At 38.9% G+C, this 17,154-nt stretch overlaps 1 protein-coding gene across 1 annotated transcript in view; it reads right to left on the bottom strand.

Moving 5' to 3' along the window:
* Positions 1–17,154, bottom strand: part of LOC132828184 (copine-8-like) — a 593,006-nt gene that overhangs the window by 254,368 nt on the left and 321,484 nt on the right. Inside the window, exons 8-9 of the mRNA XM_060845121.1 lie at positions 9,612–9,715; positions 3,835–3,939 (exon numbers count right to left, since the gene is read on the bottom strand). Coding sequence (XP_060701104.1) covers positions 3,835–3,939; positions 9,612–9,715 — 209 coding nt within the window. The remainder of the gene's footprint in view (positions 1–3,834; positions 3,940–9,611; positions 9,716–17,154) is intronic.

Below are 17,154 nucleotides of genomic sequence, written 5' to 3' on the forward strand. Positions count from 1 at the left end.
TGTCTACACCAGGATGATGTGGCATACTCCATCAGGAATGTACTGACTGGTCCACCTTCAGGAGCCATGTTGTTTACTCTACCACAGCCCTAAATGAAGGGTGATATTGTATCTGCATTGTCTTCCTAAGTACCTGAGGAACTCTCTGCTGTCACCTTGCTCTGAACTGAGTGCTTCTTCACCAAGTATGCCTTCTGATGCTGTTCTGCTTGCTCTCATCCTAACTTCAGTATCTTCACATCACTGTCTTTGAACCCCCTCAACAGCTGCCTCTCTTTCCCTTCCCCTAGCCTTGCTGCCCTTTGGCAATGAGCTCCCTTCGCCCCTTCCTTACCAATTAACACCCTAACCTAAGACTACTTGTCCCAGAACTCTGGCCATGCCAAACAAGATGTGACTGACCAAACCACTGACTGTTATATTTGTAGCTCCCTAACTGATGCTGTGCTATTCCCTGATTGCTGGTGACACCCTACAGGACTGACTGTGGCCCACTCTCCAGATTAAAGTCAGACATGTTCCCTGATTATGATCAGCCCAAACAGATGCCTCAGAGTCAATGAGGCCCTGGATTGTATGAAGATTGTGCCCATGAATGACAGTAGCAGGACTCCCTGACTAACAGCTGCACCCCCTAGAGTGGACTAAGGACAACTCCTCACCTCCCTCCCTCCCTACCTGGCCCTTTAGTTGAACGTTTGTGCAGTATTTGTTATGCTGTCAGCTGACATATGCTATGAGCATTAGCTTGATGTCTTGGTGTGCTGTATAACAAGATTTCCCCCTCGCACTCCCCAACCAACAAACAGATCCCAAATGACTAGCAGCCTATTTGAATGTCTACCCAAAACAGCATGTCAATCCGGTAGATGTAGTGAGTTGCTCCCAATGTCAAGATAGGCCCCGTTGGATTTCTCATGTGATTCTGCCATATTTCCCACTGTAGTCCACGTTATTAAGATTCTATCATTAGTGTCTGTTACTGACCTTGTTAATTTAAAACACTGAATGTTTTATGAAGTGTGCATAATTGTGTAAAATATTAATATAGTTGTGTTTAATAGGACACTTCATGTTCAAAATATTTTAAGAATGATTAATATAATCATGTAATGCTTATTTTTTTTCTATGTTACTTGCATATATGTTCACGTGTCGGCAGTTTAGAAGAAAATTTGTCCAGCATACAACATTCTTAATGGAGCAGTGAAAATGAATTCACTTCTAAATTCTGTTCGAAATGAACTCACTTCTTCTGTAAAAATAGTGAATCTGTAGCAGCAGAATGCCGGTTCACAATGAGTATTCTTACCCTAAATACAATGCAGAGTGATGCACAGTGAAATACCAAAAATAGAAAAAATACTGAAAAGTGAAAGCAGTTTGATATTCCTGCCAGAATTTTAGTCTGCTGCTGTAGATAGATGAGTAAAAGTTCCAAAATCAAATTTAGTTTATTGTTTATCAAAAAAACACTAAAATATAAAACAGATTATTTCATTTAACTGGAATTTGCATCGACAATAATTCCATGTAGCTTTTCCCCATATTACTTGCAAAATCACCAAATTTAATTTCCTCAGGCTGGGGTTTGTCATGGTCAGAACGGTCCTGGTACAGAAAGCCAATCTGCAAGGGTAACTCAAATAGTTCCACATTTTCCATTCATTTCCAAAAGCCTCTTTCAACAGAAGTTGTGAGCATAGCTTGCCTTGACAATTAAGAAGAAATTACTAATTTACTATCTGGGCCATGTTCTTTGACTCCATGTGTAAATCTCCTTTTTGATCACACTCCTCTTACTCACCTTTTATGAACATGCCTACGGAAGACAATATTCCTGTTATGTTAGCTGCCTGTCACTTCTCTCTTTATATCTCTCATTTCTTTTATTACTTCCCTTCTGAACTTCCTTATTCAGCTCTAACTTATGACATTTGTCATGTGAGCTTTTCTTTCCTGCTTCATCTTTCTGTATCTTTTATCTTCCAAGGCTCCAGCTTTCGGTGCTCTTCTGCTCCCCCTCAAGGGAACCATCTCCTCATTAAAAGAAATCCATTTTTCAACTGCAGTTTTGCCTGTCAATCTTTGACTATAATTTAACTTGAACAGATCAATTCTGACCCCACTGAAACTGCCCTTGCCTTGGTGAAGTATTTTTAATTCAGTTTGCTCCTAATCCTTTTCCATGACTAATTTAAACCTTATGGCATTATGATTCATGCACTTCTGGTCTCCCTCCTATTGGGAGGATGTTGTAAAACTTGAAAGGGTTCAGAAAAGATTTACAAGGATGTTGGCAGGGTTGGAGGATTTGAGCTATAGGGTGAGGCTGAATAGGCTAGGGCTGTTTCCCCTGGAGGCTGAGGGGCGACCCTATATAGGTTTGTAAAATCATGAGGGGTATGGATAGGGTAGACAGACAAGTATTTTTCTCCCAGGATGGGTGAGTCCTGAACTAGAGGGAACAGATTTAAGGTGAGAGGAGAAAGATTTAAAAGTGACCCAAGGGGGAACTTTTTCACGCAAAGGGTCGTGCATGCATGGAATGAGTTGCCAGTGGAAGTGGTAGAGGCTGGAACAACCACAACATTTAAAAGGCACTGGATGGATATATGAATGGGTAGCGTTTACAGGGATATGGGCCAAACACAGGCAAATGGGACTAGATTAATTTAGGGTATCTGGTCAGCATGCACATGTTAGACTGAAGGGTCTGGCACCGTGTTGTACATCTCTACAACTCTCTATGACTCTATGATTACTGTTAACTAAATGCCAACTTCATTCCTTAGAAAGAGTTTCAGCAATGCCTGCCTCCTCATTGGACTGAAAACATACTGATCAAGAACTGCTGAAACTTTTTGGCCTTTATATTGTTACTATCTCAGTCTAAAATATCCATTAACAATACAATGTTGTCTTAACACAGCTTTAATCTCCCTGAAAATTTGCCCCTCTGTATCTTTTCAACTTATTGGTGGCAACAGAATGCATCCAGAAGTATAACTATATATCAATTAATTCTGAACTCTGACCAAACGTAGTCAGTCCTTGATCCCTCTAGAATATCTTTCTCTCTATAGCTCTGCAATATTGTCCTTAATCTATAGTCACTATTCCTTACTTCCTTTTCTTTCCTGAATGCACTGTAACCAATAACCAGTCCAATCCCTTTTTTTGGGCCACATCCCAGTTGTCACCACAAGATCATATTCCTATCCTATTATTTGCACTTTCAGGTCACCAAACTTTGTTTGCTCAAGTCTTCTTATGTCTCAAAAGAAGAGCAAAGAAATTGAAAACTGTCCAAAGAAAACATGGTAGATGGTTACGGCATTTTCATAGTGATACCAAATAACAATGAAGTGGAGGAGCTGATGTTGGACAGGGGTGGACAAAGTTAAAAATCACACAACACCAAGTAAAAATCCAACAAGTTTATTTGGAATCAGTGGCTTTCAGAGCATTGATCCTTCATCAGTACCTGCTTCCAAATAAAGCTGTTGGACTATACCCAGGTGTTGTGTGATTTTTAACTTTAACTAAATAACAAGATGTTTCAAAGTAGTTGTACTCAGTGTTGGTGTGATTAATAAACTTAGCGGAGGATGGCAATTCTATATATGTTTGACTATGATATGCAGGCTCACAATGATTTAAACTATTATTAAATCAAAAGTAGCAACATCTTAATTAATTTCTTTCACTTTCGATCCTGACCATTTGCGCTATGAAGATACCTTTCACTGAACTGAACATGCCCAGTCAATTCTTTTCTTGAAAACATATTCTGTGCATCTCCATTCAAAAGCTACAATGCCCTGAACTTACCTATCATAATCACCATTACAGAGGGCTCTCACTGGAATACAGAACTGCAGCCACACAGGATTCAGGGTATTTTTCACCACTTCTGTTTTATGGCAAATTGTGAAGCTAAAAAAAAGAAATAAATACATTGTGAAAACAAACGCATTATTAAGGATATTAAAGCATAGTAGCAGTAATTATGAAAATTTCCTCCAGATTGTTTTGCAAGTTGACAAAATTGTAATAATCATTTTCTTATTTGCGTTCAAGAAGCAAAAAAAAACATTGTGATATATTTTAGAAAGAACAAAATATTTTCCTATGACATCCAGTTCAAAATCATCTATTTTTATTCTGATGAAAGAGTAGATCTCAACTTGCATTAAAGTTGTGACAGAGCTACATACAGTTAGTTTGGTTACCAGTGTATCCTAGATCAATAATGTAGCTCATCCCAAAAGACTGAGCTTTGAAATGCTCAAGCTTCTGATTTAGCAATGGCTGAGGTCAAAAACATTTGTCTCTGGACATTGTTATGCATTTGACAGATATCAACTTTCTTTAACCTTGGGCAGCTTGGCGAGAGTGTGGTGGTGGAAACCAATGATGAATAATTAGTTTCTTTAAATTGAACAGATTAAAGAAGTACTTTTGGCATAATAAGCTTAAACTTTGGAAAAACGTTAATGTTCAAAATAATTTTTTATATCAAGAATTGTAGTCAACAGCATGATGAATAATATCTATATATTTCTTTTTTTTTATTAATTGAATCTCTGACTTTTAAGCCAGTATTCAGTTATTCTAAAAATCTGCAGCCTCAGACTTCAGAGGCATTGTAAAGTTTTTTCAGCGCAGTACTGAGGGGAACTGCATTTATCATTGCGTCATCGATTAAAAAAGATTCTATTTGCCAGTTTGTATGGTTCAAGTGGGCATTTAAAAACACAGCACTGATTTAAAAAAAAACTTCCTGGGTTATGTTTAATAGTCCAAGACAACATTAGTTTTTGAGCTGAGAGAAAGATAACCACTGGTGCATGTATGATATTGCTGTACATTTCAAGATAGACAGGTTTCATATTTCCATACTGCAACGTCAAGAAGTCAATATTTTCTGAACCTAATCTGGTAGGTTTCCAAAGATGGTCAATTTTAATACTAATGTACCAATTAAACAGGACCTAATAGATTATTTATCTCACATTAACAGTCATGAAAGAATGGAAACAGATTCTGTGGTAAAGCTGGGAAGGGAATTGGATATATACCTGAAAAAGAAATATTTTCATAGCTACAAGGAAAGTGCAGATGAATGGAACAAATAGCTCTTTTATTGGCAGACTGATTCTAGCAAAATGTCTTCCAGACCATAAACGTTTAAGAGAATTGACTTATAAAAATATAATTGTGTCAAAATAGACACATTAATGCTACAGTCTTGCATGTGAACTACAAATGGCTCCAAAGAACTACAAGGATTTTAATGGGAAATATCGGTGTTGTATGGTCCCGGTTGAAGTTTTCCTATTTTGGTCTACAGACAGGGATGGTGATGTGACTTTAAGAAATTATTTTATCCTATTTTGCTTTTGACAGGTTGTAAGGTAGAGGTGCTGAGCTGGCTAGTTAAGACCACCTGAGTAAACTGCGTGGTAGGCCTTGGGTTTTTTTTTAAACAGCCTGAATTGGTATGACTAGCTTTCACAGATCAGGATTTCTGGGTTTTTGGTTTAGCTTTAAGTGGAAGCTATGGGATCTCAACAGAGTTAGAAATGTCAGTGAATGTCTCCTGGGTGCTACTCTCTCTGAATTTTCTCAATGTCTTTTTCCTCCTGAATGTGAGAATCTGTGTCTGAATTTTCCTTTTTGCCAAGGGGGATGTTTGTAGGATGTTATTATATTGGAGCAGTTAATTAGTAATAGTTACTGCATCTATTATTCTGTGAAGGTTTCCAATAGAGTTGTCATTCTAAATTTCTCTTTCTTCGATTGTATTTTAATAACAGTGTTTAAATAAATTATATTTTCCGTAATATTAAGTAGTTTGACCAGTCGCTTTGCTTCTAGGCTACCTTTTTAAAGTATTTTGAGTGAGTCTGGTCTGGTCTGGTCCAGTCCATAACAAGATTAAATGTCATTTCCAACCTCTTGGATCAAACATCAATGGTTATTTCGGTGGATATTGTCTTATTTCGTAGACTTATGCAGAGCAAATTGTTTACATTTGTAGATTTACTGCCAAATCATTGTTTCAAATATCACAGAGAAACTAGTCAGAAGAAAGTGTTCAGGAAAGCAGCGAACAGTTCTGCATCATCAGAAGGGATGTCAGCTGAGGTGGTCTACCTGCCATTCCAGTTTGGAGAAAAGGTCCTATGGCATAATTTGAAGTGGAGCAGGCGAGCTAGTCCACTAACCTAATTGACCTTCAACTAACTTTGTAAAGCTGACTTTCTGTTTATATCTCTCATGGAGTTTGTGTAACCTCATTGGGCATAAATTGTTTGTGGAGTTTAATTGGACACACTTTTCTCTACATTATCACAACGGTTATAATCATTCACAAGAGATAAAACATCTGAAAAATAAACCTTGTTATGGAAGGTGCAAACACTCTATTTATTTCTTTATATAGTGGCACCTAAGGCATTGAATTCATCTCACCTACAGTTAGAAAAAATAGAACTGTAAGTTAAAGAATTCAATACCATTTTCCAAGTTATTGCTGTCTTAATATAATGCAGCTCATTCTCAAAAGCCCAAGCCTGTATTCAAGATGGATGAGGACAGTTGATCGAGTACAATTTAAATCAGCAAAAAGAACCGAGCTAAGAAATTAAACTCTTTTCCTGCTGTTCTCAATAATGTGAGCTTTCTAGTTCCCCTTGGGTCTTTTCATGTTCTATTTCTAGATTCTTACCTGGTGGCTGGAATAAATGAAATTACTGGTTGTTAATTCAAGCCTCTTTTTAAAGTTTTATTCTTGCATGTGGGTATAGCTGCTGGACCAGTATTTATTGTCCATCCCTAAGTGCCCCTTGAATTGAGTGGCAGCCAGGCAGTTAAGAGTCACCTACATAGCTATGGTAATAGCTACATAGCTAGAGTCACGCTTTGGTCAAACCAGGTAAGGATGACAGGGTTCCATTTCTAAAGAACATTGGTGAACTAGATGGTTTCTTACAACAATTGACAATATTAATTGATATTAGGTTAGCTTTTAATTCCAGCTTTTATTTAAAAGAAAAAGATTGGACTTCAAATTTCACCATCTAACCTGGCAGGTTCAAACCTATTCCACTCCTGGTCTTATTAAGTTCTTGATCTCACAAGCAAGTAAGGGCTACGGGGAGAGTGTGGGTAAGTGGAGATGAAATGCCCATTAGCCATGATTCAATGGCAGAGTGGACTCGATGGGCCGAATGGCCTTACTTCCACTTCTATGTCTTATGGTCTATATCTTATGCTAGCCTGAGTCTGTAGATTACTAGTCCAGTAGCATTACTGCTACACCACCATCTCCCTTATGGAGATGGCCTTTTGTCTGCTTGCGCTTATCCAATTGTGTTACAATTGAATTAATTGTATTCACTGCTCTGGTGCATGCATGGTCTTGCTTGTTTTCTGCCCATCTGCCACTTAATCTAGTGGAGTGCTGGAGGGCCCACATGTGGAATCACTGTGTGAGGCAGCAATCCTCATCTGTATCTACTCCAGACATGCCAATGACGCTTGTACTCATTTTGCATGTTACAATTGTAAGTGGGAACATATTGTTGACAAAAATTAAACCAGAAAGGTCACATTTAATGATTCTAAGCAATCACACAGCATGTTATAACTGTAAAAGAGAGACTGCTAAAGATTGCAACATGAAACCTCTGGAGCAACACACTGATCTTTCAAAAAGATATTCCAACTGAGTCTGTTATTAACTCTACTGTAAAATGGCATGTTATCATCATTAATTTCTCAAACACTAACAGAAACATTGTGTACAAATTCACATGTATAGTAATGGACACTTCAATTTTTGTCATAAATCCTTTGTATAGTCCCAATAATTGCATAAAACACTTGCATTACATCCTTTTTTTTGAAACATAGACCATCCAGATAAGAATACAAGGGCCCTGGAGCTGGGAAATACTGAAATCTCCTCTTAAGTATTTGCTGCTCATCTGTCAATGTTGCCTGCGTCTGCTCACTGTGACCTACATCACATCATATACCACCTGGAACATAACCATGTACGCTCCACATTGATGCACACTTGAGATGTTAAGAGTGAATGACATTAGGAGAGAAAAAAAAGTTTTTATAGAGGAAAGAGTTGTACCTGCATTTCAGGGAATAAAAATATAGAAAAAATAATGAAACAAGCTGGCCCATCAAATCTACTCTCATTTATCAAAGCAGAAAGCAGCAATGGCTAGAATTATATTCTGAACGATATTTTTGTAGTATTAGTTACTTAAGAACTTGAGTGTATTTCTGAACTAGGTGTGTACACAGGGAGGAGATGGACACTTAGGCAGGGCAGAATTGACACTTCCGCTTGGGGAAGATTCAATCTCAATTTTCTCTACTCTATGTATGGCATCTTAATGAGTTATAGTGTGGTCTCTTAAAAACAATGTACATTACAAAACCTTACACTCAAGCATCTCTGCTCCATTCTGTTCTGTGTGCACTTGTCTTGTAAATGGAGGAGCAGAGTTGAGAGTGACAGCCCAGTGGTCATGTTGCAACCATTGAGGCTATATGTACATGCGTGCATCATGCAGTTACATTTTGTTTGATTTTCTCAAAGAGTAAACATGTAAGGATAACACTACTACAAAAAAAGTATTACAAACTAGGACTGCTACCTCTTTCCATAGGTTTTGTAGCACACGCTTGTGACAAAATTGAGAAGGTGCCAAAAAAGGCAAACATCATTTATCAACAGCTCCACCTTTACATTTGAAAACCTTGCACTTAATCCACATCACCACTCCATTTTCCATATAATTTTTCTTACTTTACCAACCAAACTCACACATCTTCTAAACTGTTGCTGCAGACAATGACGTCCATGAAGCAGCATTGGATAGTATCCCTTAAACAGGAAACTCCCAACTGCTCATATGTAACACAATAGGGACTTACAGTACAAGGATAATCACAATTGACACCAAATGACTTAGCAAGTCACATGCCATGTGTAAATCTAATGACATAAAGCTCATTATGTAAGATTGCTAACACCTCCAAACAGTCACCAGAAGATCTTTCCTCTATCCTCAAGTCTTGTGGACCTCATCACAGAAGTGGTATCAGTAGGTCATAGAGTCATAGAGATGGACAGAGTGGAAACAATTCGTCCATGCTGACCAGATATCCTAACTTAATCTAGTCCTACTTGCCAGCACTTGGCCCATATCCCTCTAAACTCTTCCAGATGCCTTTTAAATGTTGCAATTGTACCAGCCTCCAGCACTTCCTCTGGCAGCTCATTCCATACATGCACTACCCTCTGCATGAAACAGTTGCCCCTTAGGTCTCTTTTATATCTTCCTCCCCTCACCCTAAACCTCTATCCTCTAGTTCTGGACTCCCCCATCCCAGGGAAAAGACGTGGTCTATTTATCCAAAATCCTTTAATATCAGAACTTGTTTAAAATGCTGAAATCAATTGAAAGAATCACAGAGAGCAAGGTAAGGTTGATATTTAACTTCAACACTCTAGTTTCTAAAAATAATATTTATTTGAGAAATTGTTCGTCTCTCCTACAAACCCAAAACATACTTACGTTCCATCTTCATTACTTCTATAGAAAACCATGAAAGGATCAGATTTTCCAAAGAAATCTTTCTTGTCAAGTTTATTGGCACAGAATTGCATTGTTGCAACATCCTGCAGGAGAAATAAATGATATTGGGCTTTAAAATGCTATTATCATTTATTTAAAATTCTCTAGTATACCAACAAAGCTATAAATAAAATGCCTCCTGGATAACATTGGCCTAATTTCAGTTTGCATGCCCATTAACTCATCCTTGAGTAATCATGAACCATACGTACCAAAATGCCATTCTGAGAGTAAAGCCTAGAATATAACTTGTAAAAGGTATGAACTAATTCTTAAGAAATAATGACAGACTCACAATCTAACGTTAGCCTGACCTCCATTTGAATGTCAGTTCAATTGAGATCATGTTTAGAAATCTGAGAACTATTTGACGAAAGTTTGCCTCTGGCAGATGTGATAATGTTTATGGTATCTCCAGAAACATAGGAAACTGGGCATGGATCTTGCAGTACTAAAGAATCCGACGCAAATTTATTAGAGTTAACTATTATGTCAAAAAATACATTCCTAGGCACATAATGTCTGAACCTGAGTTTACATAGCAAATGAGCAGGCTTGCATTAGAATATCTGAAGTAAGATGACATACAAGGCCTTTATATTCTTAGGTACCATTCTTTGATACAGTGCAGTGATGATATCATGAGTATGTCCCGGGAAGGTATACTGACATATTGACCACAGCCCTCATTTGATACACCTTGGCCAGTCCAGCTTGTATTTGTGTAATCCAGATTCAATTCGTAATTTCCTTGAAATTACACATTAATTTATTCCAAAGTAACAAAGTTGTATTTTTTTCCCAAGTGAACCAAATAATCATTTATTAACTGAAAACCCAGTTTAATGTCAGTGTTGACATGAGTATTGGCAGTAGTAAAACAAAGTTTCAGTTAACATTTCCACTGCATAGCCACGCAAAATCCACCCTGCTGCAGAAGATCAAAAAGGATCAGGATTCAGGCGAAAATCCTTTCTGCATACACCTACTGAAACTATTCGTGCAGGTACTCCATTTAAGAGGTACTCCATTTAAGAGGCACTGCCTGTGTAAATATGCATCATTAAGGATCCACACATATGTGAAACTATATATATCTTTGGTTCAGGATACTTTGTAAACAATTCGGAAGAGAACAAATAATTACCTTGGAAGAAACAAGTCATTGCATAAGGTTACAGAAAGATCTCATTGCCACAATCAATAGGCCAGCATGAATTAAATGGCATCAATAATCTTTATAGTAGTACAATAGAGCTTTCGTTTCCGATCCTCACTGGTTTTCTACATTATTTTCCTCCAAGACAGTATCTTTCCCAATTACAATAACCAAAGGTTTCATGGGTATTGATCATTCTCAAAAAACTGACTCAAGTATCCATTTAAGAATCTCAATATTACCAGCAGATTGCTGAAAAAAAAGAGTATCACATGAAACTAATCTTGTCCTCAGCTGAACTTTACTGATGTGTTCTTCAAGCAATGATTTCTAGAGACCAATTATGGATGCAACCTTGACCCAATAATCCTCATCCAAACTTACAGAATGTGAGTGAGTTACAGAAAATTATAGGACCCTAATGCAATCTCAGTGAACCCTCTAAATGGCAGAAACTAGGAAGAAATTTGTCTTACTATCATAGATCAACTAAACACTGGGATAATTCAGTCAGCCTTCAGGACAGGCATTATTCATTTTTTAAATAAAATAGAATTGAGTAAGCCCAGTGCTTTTTGCAGCAATTTGTTTCTACAATTATATGCAAATGCTAGCAATATTTTCCTTTGGCAGTAAGGTGAAAACATTTATCTTTGACTAGCTTGACAAGAAAATTATGACAAAGTATGGGTACATGCAGTAAAATTTTATGCAAAAATCATTCTGTACAGAATTGGTAACAAGAAAAAAGAGAAATAAAATCAAATAAAGTAATGAATGGAGTCTCTATTAGAAGGAATTTTGAAGCTGGAATATTTATGTTCATTATCAGAGGTTAGCCTGCTGTTAATGTCAAATATATATGCAGAAATAACATTTGGGAAATTTTAGAAATTCATAACTATGCACTGAAAATCTTTCATACAGAAGGCTGAATAAAGGTATCAGAATTCCTTCAATTCAAACTTAATTGTAAGACTACGAGAAAAAAACTAATTGACTCCAAAGTGCCATGTACTAAGTGCAGCATAATTGAACTGGTAATGTTCATCTTTCCATATACTTGTGTCTTTACTGTACTATATTCCTCCATGAGATCTTAGGTAGGCAGGAACAGGTTTATTGTAAATGTAATAATATCTACATAAATATGCCACTACGCTATAAGAGCAAAGAACTCAAACCTACAATCCAGGGTTCACATCTGTTTAAAGATCAGCACAAATGGAAGAAATGCAAACATGCTAGATACTGACAACTACGCCTTTGCATATCAGAAAATGCATGTCTTAATATAAACAATCTCTCCAGCATTTCTTTATTCAAAGCTGCAATATTTGGCAAACCATTTTGTAACATCCTTCTATTCTTATACTGTTTCTGTTATTTTTAAAATTGTTTTTGGATTAATAACAACAGCTAACATCACCAAGTCATCTTGAAGTTCATAGCACATTAATTCAGCTTCACACAGTAGATGTGCACAGCTGAAGTGACACACCAGCTGAAGCATGCTGAGCTAATGGTTGTACCTACTGGTGCTAATTTTATAACTCATCTTAGCCAATTCCACTTATGATGCCATCATTCACTGTTAAAAATACAAGTGAACAGCCTACCCAGTACGCCTACCCAACAACTCACTCTTTTGATTTCCTTTCACACAATAACACCCAAGAACACACAAACTTGGGTCCCAAATGTAAGATATTTGTACTTGAAGCATTCAGTGAACATAATGGAACCAGGGGGCAAATATGATACTTAAATGTGCATTAGAACTTAAAAGTACAACCTTAAACTTGTATAATTAGCTCTTGTTATGTCTAGTTTTAAAAGAATCTTATTTATTGGTCTGCATATAAATGCACATACTTGTGGCCCTACTTCAAATAATAAGGTTCTGAAGAACATTCCAAGTTTTAAATGTATTGCCGTTGTTGAAAATTGGCCACACACAACAGCACTGAAGGTATAAAAATTCTTTTACATTTCATCTTAGTTGGTTTCAAGTTAATACTCTGAATATAAGCTGCAATACCCATTAGCCCAGCCTTTAAATACTGCTCATTTAAAAACTGCAACAAAGGTGGCATTTGACAAGGTCCTGATTAGGAGTCAAAAATGTGTTGCTGGTTAAAGCACAGCAAGTCAGGCAGCATCTAAGGAACAGGAAATTCGGCGTTTCGGGCCAGAGCCCTTCATCAGGAATGAGGAGAGGGTGCCAGGCAGGCTAATATTGGGGCGACGGGCCGCCTACTTGCAGAATGCTTCAGGGAACACCTCTGGGACGCCCGGACCAACCAACCCAACCACCCCGTGGCTCAACACTTTAACTCTCCCTCCCACTCCACCGAAGACATGCAGGTCCTTGGACTCCTCCATCGCCAGAACATAACAACACGACGGTTGGAGGAAGAGCGCCTCATCTTCCGCCGGGGAACCCTCCAACCACAAGGGATATACTCAGATTTCTCCAGTTTCCTCATTTTCCCTCCCCCCACCTTGTCTCAGTCGATTCCCTTGAACTCAGCACCGCCCTCCTAACCTGCAATCTTCTTCCTGACCTCTCTGCCCCCACCCCACTCCGGCCTATCACCCTCACCTTGACCTCCTTCCACCTATCACATCTCCATCGCCCCTCCCCCAAGTCCCTCCTCCCTACCTTTTATCTTAGCCTGCCTGGCACCCTCTCCTCATTCCTGATGAAGGGCTCTGGCCCGAAACATCGAATTTCCTGTTCCTTGGATGCTGCCTGACCTGCTGTGCTTTAACCAGCAACACATTTTCAGCTCTGATCTCCAGCATCTGCAGACCTCACTTTTTACTCCCTGATTAGGAGTCACCAGACTTGCAACATTAACTCTGCTTTCTTCTCACAGATGTTGCCAGCAATTTCTGTTTTTGTTTCAGATCTCAAACATCTGCAGTTCTTTTTTTAACTTTACTGTGTTGGATGATCCGCCATGGCGATATTGAATGGTAGGACAGGTTCCAAGGGTCAAATAGCTTAATCTTGCTTGTATTTTTTATGCTTCTTTCATAATCTTCCTGATCTCTCAGCTGTTTGAGTTATCTTCTACACATTGACTCTTCCTTGGTGTTGCAAACAGTGAATTGGCTGCTTTCCTGCTAACAAAGATATCCTATATGTCCTGATCCAAAGAAAATATGAATCACCAATGAAAACAACAATTGAAAAGCTTGAGGAAGAATAGATTATTTGAGTTAATTTTAGCAAACCTGCCCATGTAGAAATATTTGTTCTTACAGTCTACTAAAGTTTACACTCCACTGAAGACCATTGATGTGAAGTACTATTGCATAGGGTTCAAAGCTAGTCTTCTATCCAATTTGATTACTTCATAACCGGTCAGGAAAGCCATGTCTCTCCAATAACTGTTTTCCTTGTCAACCAGGTTAAACATCCAATGTGAATCAATACAAAATTAAACTTAGAGATTGGCGCACGAACAAATTGGGTTGAGCTACCACTTGGAATGACTTAAATCCCAATCTCCCAATCTCCTCACACTCCATACATGTACTCCCAATCTCCACACACTGCAGAAAAACAATCCCCGCAGACTCAATCTACAGACATTCCAGACACACACTCCCAATTTCCAGACACCATAGACACACATTCCCAATCACCACACACTGCAGACACACACAACAAATCTCCACACACCCAATGTCCACACACTCCAGACACACACTCCCAATCTCCACACATCACAGACACACATTCCTAATGTCCACACATCACAGACACAAACTCCCAATCTCCACACACTCCAGACACACACTGCCAATCTCCACACACTCCAGACACACACTCCCAATCTCCAAACTTCCAGACTCACACTCCCAATCTCCACACACTCTATGCACACACTCCCAATCTCCACACTCCAGACACACACTTCCAATCTCCACACACTCCAGACATACACTCCCAATCTCCACACATTCCAGACACACACTCCCAATCTCCACACTCCAGACACACACTCCCAATCTCCACACATTCCAGATATACACTCCCAATCTCCACACACTCCAGACACACACCCCCAATCTCCACACACCGCAGACACACACTCCCAATGTCTATACACCCCAGACACACACTCCTAATCTCCACTCACCGCAGACACATACTCCCAATCTCCAGACACCCCAGGCATACACTCCCAATGTCCACACACCGCAGACACACACTCCCAATCTCCACACACCGCAGACACACACTCCCAATGTCTATACACCCCAGACACACACTCCTAATCTCCACTCACCGCAGACACATACTCCCAATCTCCAGACACCCCAGGCATACACTCCCAATGTCCACACACTCCAGAAACACACTCCCAATCTCCACTCACCTCAGACATACACTCCTAATCTCCACACTCCCCAGGCACAGACTCCCAATCTCCACACACTCCATACACACACTCCCAATCTCCACATTCCAGACACACACTTCCAATCTCCACACACTTCATGCACACACTCCCAATCTATACCCTCTCCAGACACACACTCCCAATCTCCACACACTCTCAATCTCCACACAGCGCAGACACACACTCCCAATCTCCACACACTCCAGACACAGATTCACAATCTCCATACACTCCATACACACACTCCCAATCTACACACACTCCAGACACAAACTCCCAATCTCCGCACATTCCAGACACACACTTCCAATCTCCACACATCACAGACACACACTCCCAATCTCCATATACTCTAGACACACACTCGCAATCTCCACACACCTCAGCCGTACACTCGCAATCTTCACATTCCCCAGACACACACTCGCAATCTTTACACACCCCAGACACACATTTGCAATCTCCACACACCCCAGACCTGCTAGATGGAGCCAGGCTGCGAACTGGAAAATCATCTCCATCAGTTTTTGAAAACAATTTCACGTATCAGTAAATAAACTCACTGAGATAGATTTTAAAATTTTACTCTCTGGGTGCAGGACTTCACAATACCTTTATTGGATGAAAAACCCTGCAATGAATTGTTGCTCTTCATCTCAGTTTCTAATATGTGACCTTGAACAGACAGAGTGCTGTGCTTGGAGCTTATATGAATGTAATTTACCACTCCCTGTTAAAGAGTGATGAAAATTATGCTTAGTCACGTAAAATTGGAAAAATAAAGTGTTTAAAAAAGCTATTACACCTCAATCGATAGATGATCTGTACAAACTAAGATGTGGTTATAAAATCCTTGAGATTTTTTGTCTCCATGCTTCGCCTATCCAAGTGACCACTTACATTTGTAAGGGTGTGAGATCTTAACTACTTTGTTGTATATGCTGACAATAGTTTGATTAAGAAGTTTATGGCTGAAAATGTGTTGCTGGTCAAAGCACAGCAGGCCAGGCAGCATCTCAGGAATAGGGAATTCGATGTTTCGAGCATAAGAAGTTTATGTGCTGGCGTGACTCTAAATGTATCCTATCCCTGTGAATGAATACTATCTCACTTCTACTTGAACCCTCCATGATGATTGGCTAATTATGTTGGGAATCACAGCACAATAATGTATTCCACAATTTACTGTACAGAATTAAGTACAATATTACATTGCACAAAGAAACTCTGCAGCAATCATTTCAGTGACTGCCTGAATTTACAGGATTTTTGATTTGGCTGTTCCAGGAACTGAATCTGAAAAGACTCGCCAACAATTTTACTTGGTCACGTTTCTGTGACACAGGACCTGCATAATACTGACTTTGTCAGAATCAACTCAGAGATGGAGTGTCTTGCTTGAATTTTGAAATGCAACTGACATCGATCCTCATACTTGCTCGACCCTCTGCTGGGGAAGGTATAAGCAGTCTTAATTATGCTGCTCAAGCAGACTGCCTACCAGATCAACCAAAGAATGACACAGTCTGTAGCACAATCTGACAGCTGGACTATCTCAAACACTGAAGCAAGAAATGGTCTGCCAATTGCAGAAATACACCCACAAGCAAAATGCACAACTAACTTCATGAAGAAAATGTCTCCCATTGTAGGTGTTCATTAGAAGCAATGATTAGAGCAGGATTAATGTCAAGCAGATATAGTACACCTTAAATATTACTTAGTTTCACTACTCCTGAAGCAAATTCATTCCATCCTTGTCTGACAATTGTCAAGGCTACAAAGAAACACACTTACATTTTTAAAGCACCTTTCAAATATATAGGATGTCAAAGAAATATTGCAACTTTTAAGTTAGTTGATTTTCAGGTGCCACAGCATAAAGAACAGCAGTGTAAGAGTCAGG

This window comes from Hemiscyllium ocellatum, chromosome 26 (genome assembly GCF_020745735.1).
Source record: "Hemiscyllium ocellatum isolate sHemOce1 chromosome 26, sHemOce1.pat.X.cur, whole genome shotgun sequence".
NCBI lineage: Eukaryota > Metazoa > Chordata > Chondrichthyes > Orectolobiformes > Hemiscylliidae > Hemiscyllium > Hemiscyllium ocellatum.